Consider the following 20,824-nt stretch of genomic DNA (forward strand, 5'->3'; position numbering starts at 1 on the left):
GGCCATTTCCCGCCATAGTTTGTTTCTCCGCTCCTCCACATGAAGCTTGCTGGGTGATTACTATTCTCGCAGAACTCTCCAAGCCCAAGCAGAGGCAGGCAATGGCATAAGAACATAAGAAAGGCCCTACTGGATCAGGCCAAGGCCCATCAAGTCCAGCAGTCTGGTCACATAGTGGCCAACCAGGTGCCTCCAGGAAGCCCACAAACAAGACTGTGGCAGCACCATCCTGCCTGTGTTCCACAGCACCTACAATAATAGGCATGCTCCTCTGATCCTGGAGAGAAGAGGTATGCATCATGACTAGCATTCATTTTGACTAGCAGCCATGGCAAACCACCTAGAAAACCCTACGGGGTCCCCATGAGTCATCTGTGACTTGACAGCACACAGACACGCACATAAAGTCTGGTTTGCAGATCTTCTTTCTCGGGGCCAGCCCCCAAACGATACATCCCTCTATCTCCCCTTCCCCACGACCACTACAAGCAAACACAGCTCAGGGACACAAATGATTGTGGGAATCTTACAGTGGTTGCAGCGGGACGTGTACTTGGGTGTGAGGTAGATGGAAAATCCTTGGGTGAGAGAGGTGATGTGAGTCTTCAGTTGGAGGGATCGGGCAAAGGGGACGGAGTCCAGTTGTGAACCATGAAACACACAGTCACCAGAAAGGCACTGGTGTGAACCAGCACGCAACGTTCACAGTTTGTGCACATCTGTTACGGGCTGTCAAGTTGCTTCTGGCTCACAGAGACCCTTTGAATTAATGACCTCCAAAGAGTCCTCTCGTTAACAGCCTTGCTCAGGTCTTTAGGGTTGCCACCCTCCAGGTAGTAGCAGGAGATCTCCTGCTATTACAACTGATCTCCAGTCGATAGAGATCAGTTCACCTGGAGAAAATGGCCACTTTGGCAATTGGGCTCTATGGCACTGAAGGCTGTGGCTTCCTCGATGGAGTCGATCCATCTCATGGTGGGACTTCCTTGTTTCCTGCTGCCTTCATATACTAGTTGGGTGTTAGAATCATAGAATCACAGTTGGAAGGGACCGCCAGGGTCATCTAGTCCAACCCCCTGCACAATGCAGGAAATTCACATCTACCTCCCTCCCCCACGCACCCCCAGTGACCCATGCCCAGAAGATGGCCAAGATGGCTTCCCTCTCATGATCTGCTTAAGGTCACAGAATCAGCATTGCTGACAGATGGCCATCTAACCTCTTATTTAAAACCTCCAGGGAAGGAGAGCTCGCCACCTCCCGAGGAAGCCTGTTCCACCAAGGAACCACTCTGTTAGAAAATTTTTCCTAATGTTGTTGGTTTTTTAAGACTCCAGTTTTGGATCAAATTGAACCAAATGTATAATGTAAATTGAACTCATGGGTGCAATGTATCTGATTTTATATCATTTATCCTGGATTTCAAAACTATTTTGCATCATATATATTTGCTTCTGCTAGTCATAAGGAGAGCCACAGAGGAAGGGCAGCACTGTGAAATCTTCCTTCCTGACCACGGGAAGTCTTATTCAGTAACTCCAGCCAGAGAGGTTTTGTGGTCACTGTTTGGTCTGGGGAGATGTGGCTTCACATTCAGTGGAGTTCACTGGATGATGTTAGATCAGTTTTCACCCCATGAGGTTGTTGACAGGATAAAGGGGAAGGGAGTGAATTATACCGCCTGAGTTTCTTGGAGAAAGCAGAAACAAAATCTAATAAATAAACCAGCCCAGCTTCAAAGCACACATGGCCCATGTTTTAATGTGGAAATTTGCAAACCTAAGGACTAGAAACCTGTTCTCTTTAAAAAAGCAGAGAGATCTTCGGTTTTCTGCACCCCTGTGGAATTACGACAGACCTGTCGCTCAGGAGAACCAGGAGAAGAGAGAAGAAATCTTGCAAAGGGAAAAGTCTGGCAATCCAAACCGAAATCTCTCCCCAAATTCTCCATCCTTCTGAACCACCCCCTCCCCTAGGAATTGCTCAGATTTTTATGATAAGGGCATAATGAGCTCTGCTGGATCAGACTGTCCAGTCCAGCGTCCTGTTTCCAGCCAGATGCCTCTGGAAGTTCATAAACAAAACGGGGAAACGACGGCCATTCCCACCCAGAAGAGCTGATTCGCCTCTACACGGAGCTTGCTTTTCCTAGGGATGCATCCAAGTCTTTTCTCAAAGGCACCGAGCTTTGCGGCTTCCACCCCGTCTTGTGGCTACGCATTCCACAAGCTCCTCATGTATCGCGTGCAGAAGGCACTCTCCCCCACAAACACACTCTACCACTGAGAGATCCCACATGGAGGCAGAGGGAATCCAGGCTGTCAGGATGGTCGGGAAAAGCATCTGGATTCTAGGAGCGCGTGGAAGTGCTCCAAGGCGCGTTGCAGCGTCGAATCGCTGGTACGTGTTTCACGAGCCAGGAAAGCGCAGCTGGGTGACCCTCAGGTGAACGGTCTTTACTGAACATGAGCCCACGGGGGGGGGGATGCGTGATGGCCATCTTGTCTGTGGTGTTGAATCAGGGGACGGGTTCAGAACGGACCGATTCGCCGCTGCGCATGGGCTCATGTGCAGGATGGGACACGCCGGGAGAGAAAAGGAAGGGATGGGACATGCGCTTGTCAGAAGCCACGTGGCAGTCTTTGTGCGAGGAACATGCAATTGCAAAAAAAAACCCACCCCCCATGGCTCTAACTGCAAGAATTGGTGCAAGGAACTAGCATAACCTAATGGCTGTGATCTGGCTATGACCCCAGAAGACCCAGGTTCAAATAGCTGCTGTGCCATGAGCTCACAGGGGAGGCTGGAACACGTCACTCTTAACTTCAGCCTCCTGTCTGTAACACTGTGGGGGGGTGGTAAGAATGCTGCCCTACCTTATAGGGCCGTTGTCAGGATTACCAGTTGTACAGGGAGTGCTTTAAGCAACCACAGCGATGAAAACCCCACCCTCTCTCAAAGGCCCGATCCACGCTTATTTTCCAGCAGCGAAACCTTAAATTGTCTCTAGAAACTATTGACGGAAAAGCCGGAGGGAAATCCAGAAGAACAAGCGAAGACGGAAAGTGCTGGGAACATTTCAAGGGAAACAGAAGAACAAGCATAGCAGATTGGATTAAAACCTGGGGATGAGATGGAAGATTCAACCTTTTCAGCTGCTGGTGACAAAAAGAATGGCGAGATTTCCCTCCCCACCCCTTTTCTTTTTTTGCGTCATGGGCTCAACCCTGGAATTAGTTTCCAGGGCTGACACCTGGAACATAGGAAGTAAAAGACCTCTGAGCATGCGTCGAGAGCATTTCTACTAGCTCCTTTTGGACTCAAGATTCAGTGCCTCTAAAGCCATTCTCACCTTTTTTTTTTTTTTTGCCATGGGCTCAACCCTGGAACGTGTTTCCAGGGCTGAAACCTGGAACATAGGAAGCAAAAAACCTCTGAGCATGTGTAGAGAGCAACCCAGAGAGCAACCTTTTTTGGCATGGGCTCAACCCTGGAATGTGTTTCCAGGGCTGAAACATGGAACATAGGGAGTAAAAGACCTCTGAGCATGTGTAGAGAGCAACCTAGTTCCTTTTGGACTCTAGATTCAGTGCCTCTAGGGCCGTCCCCACCTTTTGGGGTCTGTAGTCATACCCGAATGGCTTCCCAAATGGGAAAGGGGGTGGGAGAAACGCTGGGGCAGCTCAGGGGCCACGGCTACAGCCCTACCGACCCTGGGTGCAAAAAGAAGCGTGGCCAAAGGGTGTTTCGGTCTTTTAGAAGATACCACACACATGGTGTGGGGGGGGGGAAGGCTGGTTAGTCTGGAACAACTGCCAGGTGGTGGAGGGCACAGCAGTGCCCGGTGGCAATAAATAAATAAATAAATAAATAAATGGGAGCTGCAGGAAGTGAATCATTCCAACCACAGGACGCCACCTACCCCCCCCCACCTTCGCCTGGAAGCTTTAGTTACCCTCCCAGAGAGGCACTGATGGGTGGGCACGCCACTCTGGGCAAGGGGCCCCTCCAGGGGGCAGGAGCCACACCCCCTTGCCCGCAGCCACTCCAGTCCCTCTTCAGCTCGCCCCCCTCGACAGCACCCCCATTCTCTTCGTGCCACGCTCCATTGGCTACCAGCTGTGCCCTCTGCGGCTCCTCCCCACCGCCTGCGGCGAGACTGCCCGGTGCCAGCTGCGCCTCGTTTCTGGTGCACCCACGACAGCTCCTTTTCCTCGCTCCCTTACGCCCCCCCCCCCGCCCGGCAACGCTGCCAGGTGTTGCTCGGTCCCAGCCCCCCCCCCACACACCCGGTGCCCACCTACCGTCGCGGCACAGTAGAGGATCTGCAAGGTTGTCGTCAGGAGAAGCTGAAGGGCATTGCAGGGGGCATTCATGGTGCCAAGGCTGCGTTGCTTGAGGGGCGGTGGCGAATGGGGCAGGGGCGTCTTCAGTGCCGGCGCCCCGAGGATCCGGGCGGCCCCCTCCCTCCGGCAGCCTCCTGGCACCCTGGCATTGTAATCCAGGCCAAGGGGGGCGAGGCCAGCCGCCCCCCTGCCCAGCCTCGCCTCGGACGCACAGCACACTTGGCCAAACTTTGTTTCTCTTTGGGCAGGGGGCGGCTGCCAGCTCCGAAGAGCCTCAATCCGTCGAACCGGCGGGGCGGGCGACGGGAGGGGTGCCGGGCGGGCAAAGGCGACCCCCGAGGTCACGGGCAATGCCCCTAGGCAAGGGCATCGCTGCCCGCCGCTTCCCCCGCGGCTCTGCAATCCGTGCCGGAGGTCCAGCGAGCGAAGGGAGGCGCTTGGGGGGGTCGGTGGGGGGGCAGGCTGCAGGTGCGCCGGGGCGCCGTGCCCCGCTCCTCGCCCCTGCCCGGGAGGCGGCGTGCCAGGCGGGGACGCGCCCGGGGAAAGTCACCGGCTCCGAGTGGCAGAGCGGCGGGCGGACGGGGGAGAGAGAGAGAGAGAGAGGCCAGGGAGCCGCGCCGGCTCATGTGACCCGACAATCCCACCCTACGGAGCGGGGGGGGGGAGGGAGGGAGGCAGAGCCGGGCGGCTGGGAGCGGGGGGAGGGAGGCCAGGGGGAGAGAGGGCGAGGCTGGGGGCAGCTGCTGGGCTGGAGAGACGGGCAGGGGGGCTGAAGGGCCCTCCTCCCAGCAGAGGTGGCAGGGTAGCACTCTTCCCAGCGCCTTGGCATTCAGGTGTAGACTGCTCTTGCGCGTGGAGGTTCTGCCTGGCCATCGCCCTCCTCCCAGCGCCTTGGCATTCAGGGGGTAGACTGCTCTTGTGCGCGGAGGTTCTGTCAGGCCATCGCCCTCCTCCCAGCGCCTTGGCATTCAGGGGGTAGACTGCTCTTGTGCGCGGAGGTTCTGTCAGGCCATCGCCCTCCTCCCAGCGCCTTGGCATTCAGGGGGTAGACTGCTCTTGCACGTGGAGGTTCTGACGGGCCATCGCCCTCTTCCCAGCGCCTTGGCATTCAGGGGGTAGACTGCTCTTGTGCTTAAAGGTTCTGACGGGCCATCGCCCTCTTCCCAGCGCCTTGGCATTCAGGTGTAGATTGCTCTTGCGTGTGGTGGTTCTGCCTGACCATCGCCCTCCTCCCAGCGCCTTGGCATTCAGGTGTAGACTGTTCTTGCACGTGGAGGTTCTGCCTGACCATCGCCCTCCTCCCAGCGCCTTGGCATTCAGGTGTAGACTGCTCTTGCGCGTGGAGGTTCTGCCTGACCATCGCCCTCCTCCCAGCGCCTTGGCATTCAGGTGTAGACTGCTCTTGCGCGTGGAGGTTCTGCCTGACCATCGCCCTCCTCCCAGCGCCTTGGCATTCAGGGGGTAGACTGCTCTTGTGTGTGGAGGTTCTGCCTGACCATCGCCCTCCTCCCAGCGCCTTGGCATTCAGGTGTAGACTGCTCTTGCGTGTGGTGGTTCTGCCTGACCATCGCCCTCCTCCCAGCGCCTTGGCATTCAGGTGTAGACTGTTCTTGCACGTGGAGGTTCTGCCTGACCATCGCCCTCCTCCCAGCGCCTTGGCATTCAGGTGTAGACTGCTCTTGCGCGTGGAGGTTCTGCCTGACCATCGCCCTCCTCCCAGCGCCTTGGCATTCAGGGGGTAGACTGCTCTTGTGTGTGGAGGTTCTGCCTGGCCATTGCGGGGAGGTTCTGGCCATTTTTTATTTTGCCAGCAAGACGCAGCTGACTTAGGGCCACTTTGTAGGGATTTCAAGGCAAGAGACGTTGGGAGGTGGTTTGCCATCGTCTTCCTCCGCGTCGCAACCCTGGTGTTCCTCAGAGGTCTCCTGTCCAAATATTGTCCAGGGTGGACCCTGTTGAGCTTCTGGGATCTGACCAGATCAGGCTAGCTTGGGCTATCTGGGTCAGGGCTGTGGTTGCTTAAGAGGCAAGAGAAACCCTTGCTGGATCTGATCCAAGGACTGCCTAGCATGCTGACTTTCCAGTAGTGGCCGACCAGGTGTGTTCAGGAACAACCCTGGTTGTTTGTCCCTGGTAGCCTGGGATACAGAGTTACACTGTCCTTGAACACAGAGGATCCAGTTAGCACTTAGAGTTAGCACTTAGAGTTAATAATTCTGTCCCTTCAGCCTTGCTGGATCAGACCAGAGCTGCACTTAAGACCAACCAACACAAAGGCCAACCAAATGTTTCCCAGAAGGCCCCAAAGCCTCTCGCTGCTGCCTCCCCCTGCTGGCCAGGGGTATGTTGCTGCTGGACAAGAAGGTTCTACTTGGAAATCACAGCTAATAGCCGACCTCTCTGCCTCTCCCATGAATTTGTCTAAAATGGAAGGAGAATTATGTATACTGCCCTAAACTTGGCAGGGTAAAACTGTTAAGAGGCAGACTGGTTCGAATTATCTTTTAAAGCCATCTAAACCATTGAATCTTGTGCCAGTGAATTCCACAAGCCCATTATCCACTGCCTGGGCAGTGGAAATGTGTTGCAATGCTCCCCCCCCCATCGTTATCCAGTCCTTTCTCTGAACAACTAAGGGTGGCATGCACGGTCCTTCCTGCCTTCTTTCATCCTCACAACAAGCTTGTGAAGTAGGCTGGGCTAAGCAAATCACTGGCCCAGGGTCATCCGGTGAGCTTCATGGCAGAAGAGGTATTTGCACCTGGGTCTCACCAGTCCTCATCTAATGCTCTAACCACAGAATCATAGAGTTGGAAGGGACCACCAGGGTCATCTAGTCCAACCCCTGCACAATGCAGGATATTCACAACTACCTCCCCACACACACACACAGTGACCCCTCCTCCATGCCCAGAAGATGGCCAAGGTGCCCTCTCCCTCATGATCTGCTTAAAGTCATAGAATCAGCATTGCTGACAGATGGCCATCTAACCTCTTCTTAAAAACCTCCAGGAAAGGACAGCCCACCACCGCTCCGAGGAAGCCTGTTCCACTGAGGAACCTATCTGTTAGAAAATTCTTCCTAATGTCTAGACGGAAACTCTTCTGATTTAATTTCAACCCACTGGTTCTGGTCCGACCTTCTGGGGCAACAGAAAACAACTCGCACCATCCTCTATACGACAGCCCTTCAAGTACTTGAAGTTGGTGATCACATCCCCTCTCAGTCTTCTCCTCTTCAGGCTAAACACACCCAGCTCCTTCAACCTTTCCTCATAGGACTTGGTCTCCAGACCCCTCACCATCTTTGTTACCCTCCTCTGGACCACTAGCAATCGCTCTCAAGCAAGGCAGGACAGTTTGAGTCAGCCCCCCATATATTCCCATTCACTTGGTGCAATTATATTTTTAGGAGTTTCTAAAAGAGCAGCTTGCAGTTCGAGAGAGGGCCGTCCCAGATCAATCTGCACCAGAGACGCAAAATGGGTAGAAACGACCGAAAGAAATGAGGGGAAAAAAGTCTTTGTGTATCATCTTTAAGGCTTAACGGATTGTGGCAGAAGTTCCTGCTGCCATAAATCTGCGGTCTTTTCAAGAGGCTGCAAGACTCCCTTTTCGTTTCTGGCTGCCAAAGAGTAACACGGCTACCACTCTGGAATGCGTTACCAGAAAGCCATTCTGTGCCTGGTGTTGGCATTGGGGGCATTCAGCTCCCTGGTTGCCTGCAGAAAAAGAGTGCCCGACTTCCACAAGGTTCTGTCCTCGGCAGGTTACAACTTCTGCCTGGCACAAATACCAGCAAAGGGAGCCCCGGTTCAGCCTGGCACAGGAATCTCATTCGAGGGAAGAAGGGTTGGCTTTTATACGCCATTTTTCTCTACCTTTTTAAGGAGTCTCAAAGCGGCTTACAATCGCCTTCCCTTCCCCTCAGTGGTGGAACATCTGCTTGACATGCAGAAGGACTCAGGTTCAATCCCCGGCATCTCCAGTTACAGCAGCCTCTGCTTGGCATGCAGAAGGTCCCAGGTTCCATCCCCGGCATCTCCAGTTAAAGGGGCCAGGCAAATAGGTGATGTGAAAGACTTCTGCCTGAGACCCTGGAGAGCCGCTGCCGGTCTGAGTAGACAACACTGACTTCGATGGACCAAGGGTCTGATTCAGTAGAAGGCAGCTTCATGTGTTCATGTGGTAGGTGGGGCTAAGAGAGTTCTCCGAGAGAACTGTGACTAGCCCAAGGTCACCCAGCAGGCTTCATGTGGAGGAGTGGGAAAACCAACCTGGTTCACCAGATCAGAGTCCACCGCTCATGTGGAGGTGTGGGGAATCAAACCTGGTCCTCCAGATTAGAGTCCACCACTCTTAACCACTACACCACGCTTGCCAGCGGAGTTCCATTCATACTCCAGCAGCTTGGTCCTGATGAACTAGAAACCAAACATCAGAAGCTGTTACAAGCCTCCAGGTTTGCTTTTCGTCCCCCCTCAGGCAAGGAAGGGCTTGATTCTTAGGCTGTGTGAAGACAACAGTGTCCTTGAACATACGCAGAGTGCCCACAACTGCCTTGTGTTTGTATATATTTAATTTTTTTTAATTTGACGAAAAATACCGTTATCAGCCAAGGTGCATAGTTTTCTGCAGCTGACCTCGTGAACAGGGTTCCCAGCTGCAAACATTTCATACGGACAAATCCATTGCCCCACCCCAGTCCACCTGCGAACTTCTGGACATGTGCCTGCTTCATACCCAGTGTGTCACTTAAGTAAATCTTCCAGTAAAGGACCCTGAGAAACCAAAACCACACCTTTGTGGCTCTAGGAATAGCTGGGACCTTCCAGGTTTGGAGCATATCTTCCAAGCCCAACACCTAACAGATCAGTAACTAAACATGGATGATAACTCTTCAGCTGCAAATGGAATCCAGCAAATGAGAGAACTGCTAGGTCAGCAAGAGGTGTGGTTAGAGTGGGACATATTCTAAGTCTGGGCAGGGAAAGTCTGTACTTTATCCGGTCTGCCGAAGTCCAGCATCGTTTCCATTTTTTAAATGGATACCCTCCCCGTCCCTTCCTTCCATCCAAAAGGTTTCTTCATCAGCACCTCAGAGTCACGGCAAATGTCTGAGAAAGGTTGTGGACTTCGGCCACATCTGGGGAAACTGAGCTACACCTCCAAACAAGGTCATCTCCATTGGGTGGGAATGCGCTTCCTGAATCAGTCAGCAGGGGGCACTGGCAGAAGAATAATGCACCCAATCCAAGGAAGAGAGGGTACCTGGGGGCTTCACACGTTACACAGGCAATCCTGGGTTTGACGTGAAGCGTGTGCTCAACAGCAGATCACAGCTGCACATGAAAAGAGTTCCAGGCCTTTTAGCCTGACGTTTTTAGCTTTCTTCTCGCAGGGAACTTCTGAGACACGCATGGAGGAAAGCATCCTAACAAGCCACTGTTCTGGATGTTTGCATGGGCTGGAAATGTGCTGGGTCAAGCGCCTACCTTCATAGGCGCCATCACATACACTCTTTGCTGCCCTCTCGCTTCCACTGATTTTATTTACTTCATTTATATTACATAAGAACATAAGAGAGGCCATGCTGGATCAGACCAAGGCCCATCAAGTCCAGCTGTCTGTTCACACAGTGGCCAACCAGGGGCCTCTAGGAAGCCCACAAACCGGACGACCGCAGCAGCACCATCCTACCTGTGTTCCACTGCACCAAATTTAATAGGCATGCTCCTCTGATCCTGGAGAGGAGTCCAGTAGCACATTAAAGACTAACAAAATTTCTGGCAGGGTATGAGCTTTTGTGAACCACAGCTCACTTCTTCAGATACAGATAAATGTCATGGAGAAAATAGGTATGCATCATGCCTGGTATCCATTTTGACTAGTAGCCGTGGATACTAGCCCTCTCCTCCATGAACATGTCGACTCCCCTCTTGAAGCCTTCCAAGTTGGCAGCCATCACCACATCCTGGGGCAGGGAGTTCTGCCTTTCTCACCACTATTCCACCTTTCTCCCCAATGGGAACCCAAGGTGGCTTGCATCGTTCTCCTCCTCCATTTTATCCTACCAACAACCCTGTGAGGTCGGCTAAGGCTGAGAGTCTGTGACTACCCCAAGATCACCCAGCAAGCTTCCATGACAGAGTGGGGATTCGAACCTAGGTCTCCCAGATCCTACTCTGACACTCTTAACCACTACCCCATGCTGGTTCTGCTTAATCCGTGTCCAGTCAGTCCAGCCGTCATCCTCTGGGTGTTCTTTCAGTATATCTGTCCCTTCGTTTTCTTCTCCTGGTCATTCTTTTCTGTTTTCAACCCATGGTGCATCTCTCCCCCTCCCCACTTGCGCAAGTACACGCAGACTCTTTCTGGGAGGCTGAGGACACGTAGGGGTTGTGAGGCACACTCGGTGGTGGGGTGTGCTCTTTTCCTCCCACCCCACAATCCGAAAGCTACGAGCAGGAGTCTTGTGGCTCAGGCCCTTGCGCTCAATAAGATTAAAACTGCATTTCGCACATAGTTCCCATTGCAGCGGGGTCTTGCTAATCCTTCGTGCGCGTCACTCCCAGCCACCTCCAAAGGTCCTTTTCCCTCTCCTTTCCCCAGCCCGTCCCCCCCTTTTTCTGAAGGAAACGGGCTCTGAATGTTGAAAAACACCATTTTGAACGCCTCAAATCCTCCCCTCCTCGTGATCACAGCAGAATCTGTCAATTTCTTCCCCTGGGGATTTTTATGCTGTTCTCTTCCTTACCCGATTCTTCCCACAAACCCCTGTTTTGGGGTCCCCAATGTACTGCCAGTGGGCGCTATATCCCCCGCTGGCACCTTTCCTGGCACCCGCCAAGTGTTTTTCGAAGTGGGTGGGACCAGTTGGGGCTTTTGCCCAGCGTGGCTTCTGATGGGACACCGGACATTTTGGCTGGTTGCGTCAGATTTTTCAAAACATTGGTTCGGCGGCAGCAGCTGCCGCCACAGCTCAAGGATCTTCATGCCGTGAGTGAAGGCAAGCTGTAGCAGCCACTGCCTGGCTGGCTCTGCCTCCTGAGGCAGCCATTTTGTGGCAGCCATTTTGTGGCTGCGCCCACCAAGCTGTGTCAGAAATTCAAAGGTGCCTCACAGGCTCAGAAAGGTCAGGGACCCCTGTCCTACTTTATCCTCCATTCAGGAGCAATGCTTTGCTGCAGATCAGCCATTCCCATAAATGTCTGGCTGGGGGAGGGGGAATAGATGTGTGAAATGACCAAAGGCTCCTGTGGAAACAGAGACCCAACCCACTCAGAGGAGGCTTCCCACTGTGCCTCTGTGTGAGTCAGGGGAAATGGCATGACTAAAGCAATCAGCTTCTGCTGGGTCTTTGCATCAGCTGCCGGTAAAGCTGCGGGCTCCAGGTTGGGAAATACCTGGAAATTTTGGGGGTGGAGACTGAGGAGGGCAGGGTTTGGAGAGGGGAGGGACTTCAACGCCACAGAATTCAATTGCCAAAGCGGCCATTTTCTCCAGGTGAACTGATCTCTGTCGCCTGGAGATCAGTTGTAATAGCAGATCTCCAGCTACCAACTGGAGGTTGGCAACCCTAGCTGATGGTTACACCACACCCAAAGCAGAGATAGAGAAGAATCGTCTAAGAGGACTAAGGCTGGTTTCTGCATGAGTCGCTGCCTTGGGCTTTGTCCTCTTCCAATAACCCTCAGAGGATGTCTCTGTACCAGGTATGGCTGGATCATTCCGGCACTCGAGAATGCTTTCCTGGAAGTGAGTTCCACTGAATAAAATGAGACTTAACTTCAGAGCAGACGTCCGCTAAGCATCGTCTTTCACAGTGCAAAGAATGACCCAAGCTCAGCAGAGGGTTGCTCGCTGCATCTCTGTATGATTCACTGTTCTAGCCTTGCTTTCCTTCGATGAATCTCTGCTGAGAGGTGGGTGTAATTAGATCATTTCTGATACAGGAAGGCAGCAGACTTGGAGGAGTGCCTGCTGCCTTTCTAACTGAACCACCCGCTCTGGGTTAGTTCCCTTCCAATCCGGTGACGCGCTCTGGACAGTGACCATGCAGAAGAGCAAAGGGTGGGGGCCTCTCCTTAGTGAGTAATTCTTGCTCTTTAACACTCTGACAAGTAAATCTTTTGTTGCTTCTGATTTAACTCGGGGTGAGGAAAACGCTGCCTGAACTATAACGCTGGCAGCGCGGTTTGACTTCCTGCAGATGGCACAGTGGACTCCTGGCAGCAATGCCTCCACGCCAACCCACTTGTACGCCCGCCTGGGCATGCTTCAGCGGTGTGCTCCCTTGCTCCTGAACCGGAGGGCGAGAGAAACCTGCCACACCGTTGAAGAAGAAGAGCTGGGTTGTATATGCTGACTTTCTCTACCACTCAAGAGAGACTCAAACTGGCTTACAATCACCTTCCTTTCCCCTCCCCACAACAGGCCCCCAGTGAGGTAGGTGGGGCTGAGAGAGCTGTGACTAGCCCAAGGTCAACCAGCTGGCTTCATATGGAGGAGTGGGGAAACCAACCCAGTTCACCGCTCGTGTGTAGGAGTGGGGGAATCAAACCCGGTTCTCCAGATCAGACTCCACTGCTCCAAACCCCGATACCATGCTGGCTCTGGAGCGAGCAGAAAGCAGTAATCTTTTCAGGTGACGGAGCCCAGAGGGGAGCCGTGAGAGCTTGGCCTGCTGCGAGGATTGGACAAGCCCGGTGCATTCTTCAGGAAGGGTTCCCACAGAACAGAAGAAGAGCCTGCTGGATCAGGCCCTTCTGTCCATCTAGCATACTGGTCCACACAGCAGCCAACCGGCTGCCCTGGAGAGCCTGACATGGCTCAGAGGCTGAGGCCCTCCCCTGCCGCTGCCTTCCAGCACTGGGATTCAAAGGCTTACTGCCTCTGAACATGGAGGTTCCCTTCAAGTCACCACGCCTAGCAGCCATCAATGGACCTCTCCATTCATCTGTCTAATCCCTGTCTAATCTCTACTCCGACTGGCTGTCAAAATCTCAGGCACAGAAATGTCTTCCCCAATGTGGGCTAAGAGGAGTTTGCCAACAACTGAACCTGTGGCCTTCAGCCTGCAAAGCAGGTGCTCCACCACCACGCTACGGCTTCTCCCTCCATAAAAGCAACGGCCAGAGACCCATTCTCATGACGGAACATGGTTCTATTTTACAGACAGATGAGCAGCAGAGGAGGGGACTCGACCCACAATTCCTCCCGCCGCACACATACGAGCCGTCTCCTCCACACTTGGCTTCCAGAACTCTCCAGCAACCATCGGGAGACACGGGAGCAGGACCCAGGCTTCACTTGGCAGCAGGTGAGGGGGAAGCCGGGTTTGCGACAGAGTCCAACGCTCCCGTTGCTTGCGGGAGCGGTCCGTTCGGGATGCGATAGCGCTCGGCAAATTCGGCATGCTTCTGCCGCAGCAGCTCCTGCTGCTTCTCGAGGCCGATGGACCTGCAGGGAAGGGCAGAGGTGAGCGGAGAGTGGGGGTCCCCTGGGCTCACCACAGGTCCAGTTTCTGGAGGGTTCATCAGAGCGAACAGTTCACGGAGACCACGTATATGTGTCTTGGGCTGGATTTGATCGTGCTGAAATAGGGCCTTCGGAAAAAGCAGTACCAACCTCAGCACAACGTATGACCTTTCGGTGTTGGAAAGTGCCGTCGAGTCACAGCCTGCTTATGGCGACCCCGTAGGGTTTTCCAGGCAAGAGAGGAACAGAGGTGGTTTGCCACTGCCTGCCTTTGCATAGTGACCCTGGACTTCCTTGGTGGTCTCCCATCCAAGTAGGAGGGGCCGTGGCTCAGTGGTAGAGCATCTGCTTAGCGTGCAGAAGGTCACAGGTTCAATCCCCGGCATCTCCAGTTAAAGAGACTAGGTAAGTAGGTGATGTGAAAGACCCCTGCCTGAGACCCTGGAGAGCCGCTGCCGGTCTGAGTAGACAGTGCTGACTTTGATGGACCGAGGGTCTGATTCAGTAGAAGGCAGCTTCATGTGTTCAAGTACTAACCAGGGCCGACTCTGCTTAGCTTCTGAGATTGGGCTAGCCTGGGTCATCCAAGGACTGGCCATATGACTTTTGATTTAGGGAAAATGGCAATGGGTGCTGGGAGGGGAGTTCACGATAAGAGGTCTGTAAAATTCTGTGTGGAGAAAACGTATAAAGAGAAACTCCCCCAACCCCCGTAACAGAAGAATTTAGGGTCGCCCTATTGAATCTGCCATGACCTGGATGGCCCAGGCTAACCTGATCTCGACAGATCTCAGAAGCTAAGCAAGCTTGGCCCTGCTTAGTATTTGGATAGGAGACCACCAAGGAGTACCAGGGTCGCTATGCAGAGGAAGGCAATGGCAATCCACCTCTGAACGTCTCTTGCCTGGAAAACCCTTGGGGGTCGCCATGAGCCAGCTATGACTAGACAGCACTTTATACACGCACACACTATTGAAACTGATCAGCAGTAGACTCAAGGCAGACAAAAGGAAGGGCTGCCTTGTATAATGGGGGAGTTTACCTGTGGAACTCCCTGCCACAAGACATTGGACATATTCACAGAGGGTGGGTCTGTCTGCTAACTGACAGGCATGATGGCTGTATGCATCCTCTAGGTTCAGAGGCAGAATACCTCTGCCAGATGCTAGCATGAGGACTGCTGCTGCAGGCCCTGTTTGGGGGATTACCCGTGGCATCTATGCAGGAACAGATGGGCCACTGGTCTAATTCAGCAGGGCAACTCTTATGTTGTTGTGATGCCCCATTGGCCTTCTGACGCTACACACCTGGCTTTATAGTAATGTAATCTCCCAAGGGAATCCTGGGATCTCTGTTGTCTGCACTTTTGAGTCTAAATGTGTGTTTGTGAAGGGCCGTCAAGTAGCTTCTGACTCACGGTGACTCTGAATCAATGTCCTCCAAAATGTCCTATTGTTGCTTGCTCGGGTCTTGCAGACTGAGGGCCGTGGCTTCCTTTACTGAGTCAACCCATCCCGCCTTGGATCTTCCTCTTTTCCTGCTGCCTTCCCCTTTCCCTAGCATGTGTCTAAACTGATGACTACTTCATGCACCTGGTGAAGAGAGCGGTGACTCACATGTGCTGGAATAACCTTTTGTAGCCTTGGAAGGGCCACTGGCCTCCTATTTTTATTGTACTACGGAAGCCTCAAGTCTCGTCACCTTTGGCAAGCGGCAACTCCCAGGGCTATTTGAGGGAAGCCGTGACGGCGCTAGCAATCAGTCTTAGGGAGAATGTCTGCAACGTCGTCCACCTCAGCTGCCTGCTTGTCTCTTCACACTGGTATAAAACATCCCTTTGCGCACATCCCTGCCTATCTGCCAGCATTTTCAAATAAGGTATCTTTTAAAAAAGAGAATAATGGGGCTGTATGCGGTCCCTGATTCTGCACAGGAAAGAATAAGAACATAAGAAAACCCTGCTGGATCAGACCAAGGCCCATCAAGTCCAGCAGTCTGTTCACACAGTGGCCAACCAGGTGCCTCTAGGAAGCCCCCAAACAAGACGACTGCAGCAGCACCATCCTGCCTGTGTTCCCCAGCACCTAAGAAAATAGACATGCTCTTCTGATCCTGGAGAGAATAGGTATGCATCATGACTAGTATCTGGTATCTGGTATTCGGTGGAATATGGAATCTGGTATTCGGTGCCACAGCCAGAATTCTGAAAATTAAAACGCTGCAAGTTTCTAGTCCTCATGGCTATGAAGGTAAGCTTGACTATTGCTGGGAAAACCCGGCAGAATCTCTGCAGCCAGAGGATGGGATGGTTTCAGTCGTCAGAGAGTGGCGCTTCAGGGCCCTCCAGAGCTCTTTCTCTCCCCCCACCCCGCTCATGACTAAGGGCAATGAAATAAGTGTACAGAGTAAGGCCATTTATGCATGGGAGGTTTTGCCTTGGATTTGCTGCTCTCTAGATGCACGTTTCCCCCATCCAACTTCTTAAAATTAAAAAATAAGCCCCCATGCAGAGTTTTGAGAATTCGAATGGGAAAACTGTGCATCTAAAGAACGGCAAATCCGAGGCAAAACCTTCCATGCATAAATGGCCTTTAAGCCAGAGGTTCCTAAACTTTTTGAGTCATGGAGCACTTTTCAGGAGAGAAATTTGTCACGGAGCACTAATTTTCACCTCACACCTATATACTAAACCGAATTACTGTAGTCATTCCAATCTCTTCACGGAGTGCTAGGAAACGTTTCGTGGAGCACCAAGTGCTCCACGGAGCAGAGTTTGGGAACTGCTGGCCTAAGCAAACACATCCACATTGTGGCACGCTGGGGACTGCTGAGGGTTGATGGGTAACGGGGCACAGCATGGAAGTGGGGGTAAGGCCCACGGAGAGAGACCGCCAAGCCTAGCAATGAAAAAAAGGCCCGCCCTGCTGACCCATACCTGGCTCGCTCCTTGTTCTCCTTGTATATCTGAGTTATGGTCTGGTCCTTCTCGTCCATGAAGCGATTGTGTACTTCCTCCAGCTTCCTGCAAGCAAGCGGTGTGGGGGCAGGGGTAGAAACTTAATAGGGTGTGTTGGCCATGGACTAAAAGAAACTAGAAGCAGAACATTCTGAAGCAAACCAGAATTCAAACAATTCGTGTCCCATCTGTTCATTGTCCCCCCCCCCATACACAGGAACTGGGGGGGGGGAGAGAAAGCCCTTTCCTACTACAACTGGGGAGTCTTGGCCCAGCTTTGCCTCCCATCTCTCCCAAGCCATTACCAGAAGTAAAGCCTCTGCCTGAAGCATCTCTTTTCTCCTTCTCTGCCTGACCCTGGAGACAACTGAAGTTCAGAGAACGTAGTCCAAAATACTGTAAACCTGCGAAAGCTTAAAGAGGTTCTCCTGTATGGTTGTTGGCCTCAGGGTACTGAGGCAGAAACAGACCTGAAGAAGCCCAAGGACACACACGGAGCTGTCAAGAGTAGACTCGTGACCATCTATCCCATTCGGCAACAGCTTGCCAAGGTATTGGGTGGAACGGCTTAGGGCTGTTTAGCTTGGAAAGGAGGCGGTTAAGGGGAGACGTGATAGAGGTCTATAAAATTATGCATGGGATGAGGAGAGCGTACAGGGAGAAGCTTTTCTCCCTCTCTCATAATACCAGAATGCAGGGTCATCTGCTGAAGCTGGAGGGCGAGAGATTCAAAACAGATAAAAGGAAGTCTTTCTTCACATAACACATAGTTAAACTGTGGAACTCTCTGCCCCAGGATATGGTGATGGCTGCCAACCTGGAAGGCTTTAAGAGGGGAGTGGACATGTTCATGGAGGAGAGGGCTATTCATGGCTACTAGTAAAATAGATATTGGTCATGATGCATACCTATTCTCTCAAGGAACAGATGGGCATGCCTATTACATTAGGTGCTTTGGAACACAGGCAGACAATGCTGCTGCAGTTGTCCTGTTTGTGGGCTTCCTGGAGGCACCTGGTTGGCCACTGTGTGAACAGACTCCTGGACTTGAAGGGCCTTGGTCTGATCCAGCATGGCCTTTCTTATGTTCTTAGCTCTTTCCTTTCCCAGGCTGGGAAGCAGAGCTGTTTGAACTGGAGGGCCAGGGAAGGCATCTGGGATTGCCCCCATTCCTGTACGAACAGGGTCTGTGGTTCAGTGGTAGAGTACCTGTTTGGCAAACAGAAGATCCCAGGTTCAATTCCAGGCATCTCCAGTTGAAAGGATCATGTAGTAGATGATGTGAAAGAGACCTTGGCAGGGCAAACAATCCTGACTTTGACAGACTGATGGTCTAATTTGACAGCATAGTTTTCTGCAGCTGACCTCGTGAACAGTGGTCCCAGCTTACTTATGCCGTGCTTCAGTTCTTTCTGGTGGTTTCAGACTTCTAAAATCCTAACGCACTGGTTACTGAATGGCCCATTTTGTCAACTGTAATGACTTGCTATGTGTAACCTGCCTTGAGTCCCCGTGGGGAAGGCAGACTATAAATAACGTAAAATAGGAAGAAGAAGAAGAAGAAGAGGAGGAAGAGGAGGAGGAGGAGGAGGAGGAGGAGGAGGAGGAGGAGGAGGAGGAGGGGAGGAGTAGTAGTTGGTTTTTATATGTCGACTTTCTCTACCACTTAAGGAAGAATCAAACCAGCTTACAATCACCTTCCCTTCCCCTCCCCACAACAGACACCCTGTGAGGTAGGTGGGGCTGAGACAGCTGTGACTAGCCCAAGGTCACCCAGATGGCTTCATGTGTAGGAGCGGGGAAACCAATCCAGTTCACCAGATTAGCCTCTGCCGCTCATGTGGAGGAGTGGGGAATCAAACCCAGCTCTCCAGATTAGAGTCCACCGCTCCAAACCACCCCTCTTAACCACTACACCACACTGTGGTTTACAAGCAGGACTGGTTGGAACACGCTGTTTCTTCCGCCTCCTGCCAGCCAGCTTTTCCTCCTTTCTGAACCTACCAAGAACGCTGCCCTCAAAGCAAGGACATTACATTCAAAGCGTGTCGTCCATACGCTCTCCAGTCGCCGCCACCCTCTTCTGTCCCCCACTTCCCCAAAAGAGACACAAAAGACTGCATGTCACTCATCTAATAAATACTGAGCTCTATCGTGCAGGGAAGGGCTAATTAGGGGCTAAGACACCCCCCCTTCCCCAAAACCCCATTTCCATGACAAAAGGACAAAACTGTTTTGCCCCCTTGTGCCCTCTGGTATGTTTACATTGGGCTCTGGAATAATGCAATGGGGTGGAGGGGAAACCAGGGTTCAGCCTGTTGGGCAGGCAGGCGGCACTGTCCCTCCCAGAATCCTTTGCAAACGGGCCGTTCTTTGTGAGCAGGCCAAAGAAAAGGAGGGGGAAAAGCTTGTGAACTGATTGATGAGTGTGCCCCCATGGCCTGCACAGCCCCCCCCCCCCCGCCCTTCCTTCAATTCTTTCTCCGTGGGATTTGCGCAAGGGATTTGGAGGAGAATGAAGAATAGGCTGGCAGACTTCTGGGGAAACGGCTACCCCCAAACAATGCTTGTGTGGCATCCCTGGGGAATGAAAGGGGGCATGGGGGAGTTGTCTCTGGATCCCCCTAAATTCTTACAGGCGAGGGGTTTGGAAGTGTAGTTTAGTTGGGTTGGAGGCCCCCTTATTTAGCACCAAAGGCAAGACTCCCTGACCCAGGATGCATTTGTTCTAAGCTTCTGGGTGAATGGAAGTCACCCTGCAGGATCTCCTTCCCTATATGAATGCAATTTTGCACAGAGGACTCCCCTGGAGTGTTACGCTCGTTCTTTTACAGGTTTGCGAAGCACGGCACTGGCTTTAGGTTTTTCTACAGCTTGAGAGAGCTAAGAATGATTTCTTTCTGGGCGATGACAGAAAGAAGATGCTTGCTGGCTGGTGATGGCTGGTGATGGCTGGTGGCTACTAGCTATACCCTATACACCAGGGGTCCCCAACGTTTTTGAGCCTGCGGGCACATTTAGAATTCCGACACGGCACAGTGGGCGCGGCAACAAAATGGCTGTCGCAGGAGGCGAAGCCAGCCGCAAAATGATCCCCAAGCTTAACTTCAGCAACACAGTGCAGATCCTTGTGTTGTGGTGGCAGCTGCTCCCAAAGCAACATAAAAAAAAAAAATCTGCACAGCCAATCAAATCTCCAGCAGTTAATCAGAAGCATGCTGGGCAAAAGCCCTACCTGGTCCCACTCTAGGGCTGCCAGGTTCCCCCTCTCCTCCAGCGGGTTTATCACTGCCTCCCCCACGCCACCCCAGGCAAAGAGTGTGCCTTTGGGACTCCACCTGTTCCCCCTGGTTGTAAAAGCTCCGTCTCCTGTCTCATTTGCTGGCTGCGTTCAAAACTGCCGAACTCTTCATGTGTGTGTTTGTGTATAGCAGGGGTCTCCAATTTGTGTATAGCAGGGGTCTCCAACCTGCCGACACCTTTTCTGGCTCCCGCCAAGTGTTTTTAGGAAGTGGGTGGGATAGGGTTGCCATGTTGCTTAGATTGCCCAGCTCGGCAATCCATTGCCCAGCTCGGAAGTGGGGATCACGTGCGCGCGGGCTCGCCAACGCGATCCCATCCCTTCCAGATTACACCCAGAAGTGCCGCATTGTGATGGGCCTTTTACCGCTCAAACTGGGAGTTTGTGTCGGTGCGGCTGGTGGGGCCCCCGGCGATGAACCCAAGCTGCTTTCAAGGCTAGCACCTGCTGGGCTCCTGGCTGCTTCCTCGTGCTCCAACCTGTCTGTCTGTAAATAAACGCGTGTAACCAAAAAGCCATAAATCTCCACTGCTCACGTCGCCTCTCCAGGGAAACTATCCTGTGAAAGGGCATCCTCCAGGTTTCCCTGCCATTCGGGGAGGGAAACGTTGCCGACGGATCTGCGCTCTGCCCTAACATGAGGTCTACCTTTCCTCATTGCTCATCTTCCATCGGGGCTTGGGATTTAACCCTGCAACAAACCCCCCCTTTTGCCCTCCCCGTGCTCTTCCGCACCCCCTC

At 52.8% G+C, this 20,824-nt stretch overlaps 1 protein-coding gene across 1 annotated transcript in view; it reads right to left on the bottom strand.

Moving 5' to 3' along the window:
- Window positions 1-13,654: 13,654 nt before the first annotated feature.
- The window catches only part of DNAJC4 (DnaJ heat shock protein family (Hsp40) member C4), a 42,553-nt gene continuing 35,383 nt past the window's right edge, over window positions 13,655-20,824 (bottom strand). Inside the window, exons 5-6 of the mRNA XM_056853633.1 lie at window positions 16,762-16,848; window positions 13,655-13,808 (exon numbers count right to left, since the gene is read on the bottom strand). Coding sequence (XP_056709611.1) covers window positions 13,655-13,808; window positions 16,762-16,848 — 241 coding nt within the window. The remainder of the gene's footprint in view (window positions 13,809-16,761; window positions 16,849-20,824) is intronic.

The sequence above is a fragment of the Euleptes europaea genome, chromosome 7 (assembly GCF_029931775.1).
Source record: "Euleptes europaea isolate rEulEur1 chromosome 7, rEulEur1.hap1, whole genome shotgun sequence".
Lineage (NCBI taxonomy): Eukaryota > Metazoa > Chordata > Lepidosauria > Squamata > Sphaerodactylidae > Euleptes > Euleptes europaea.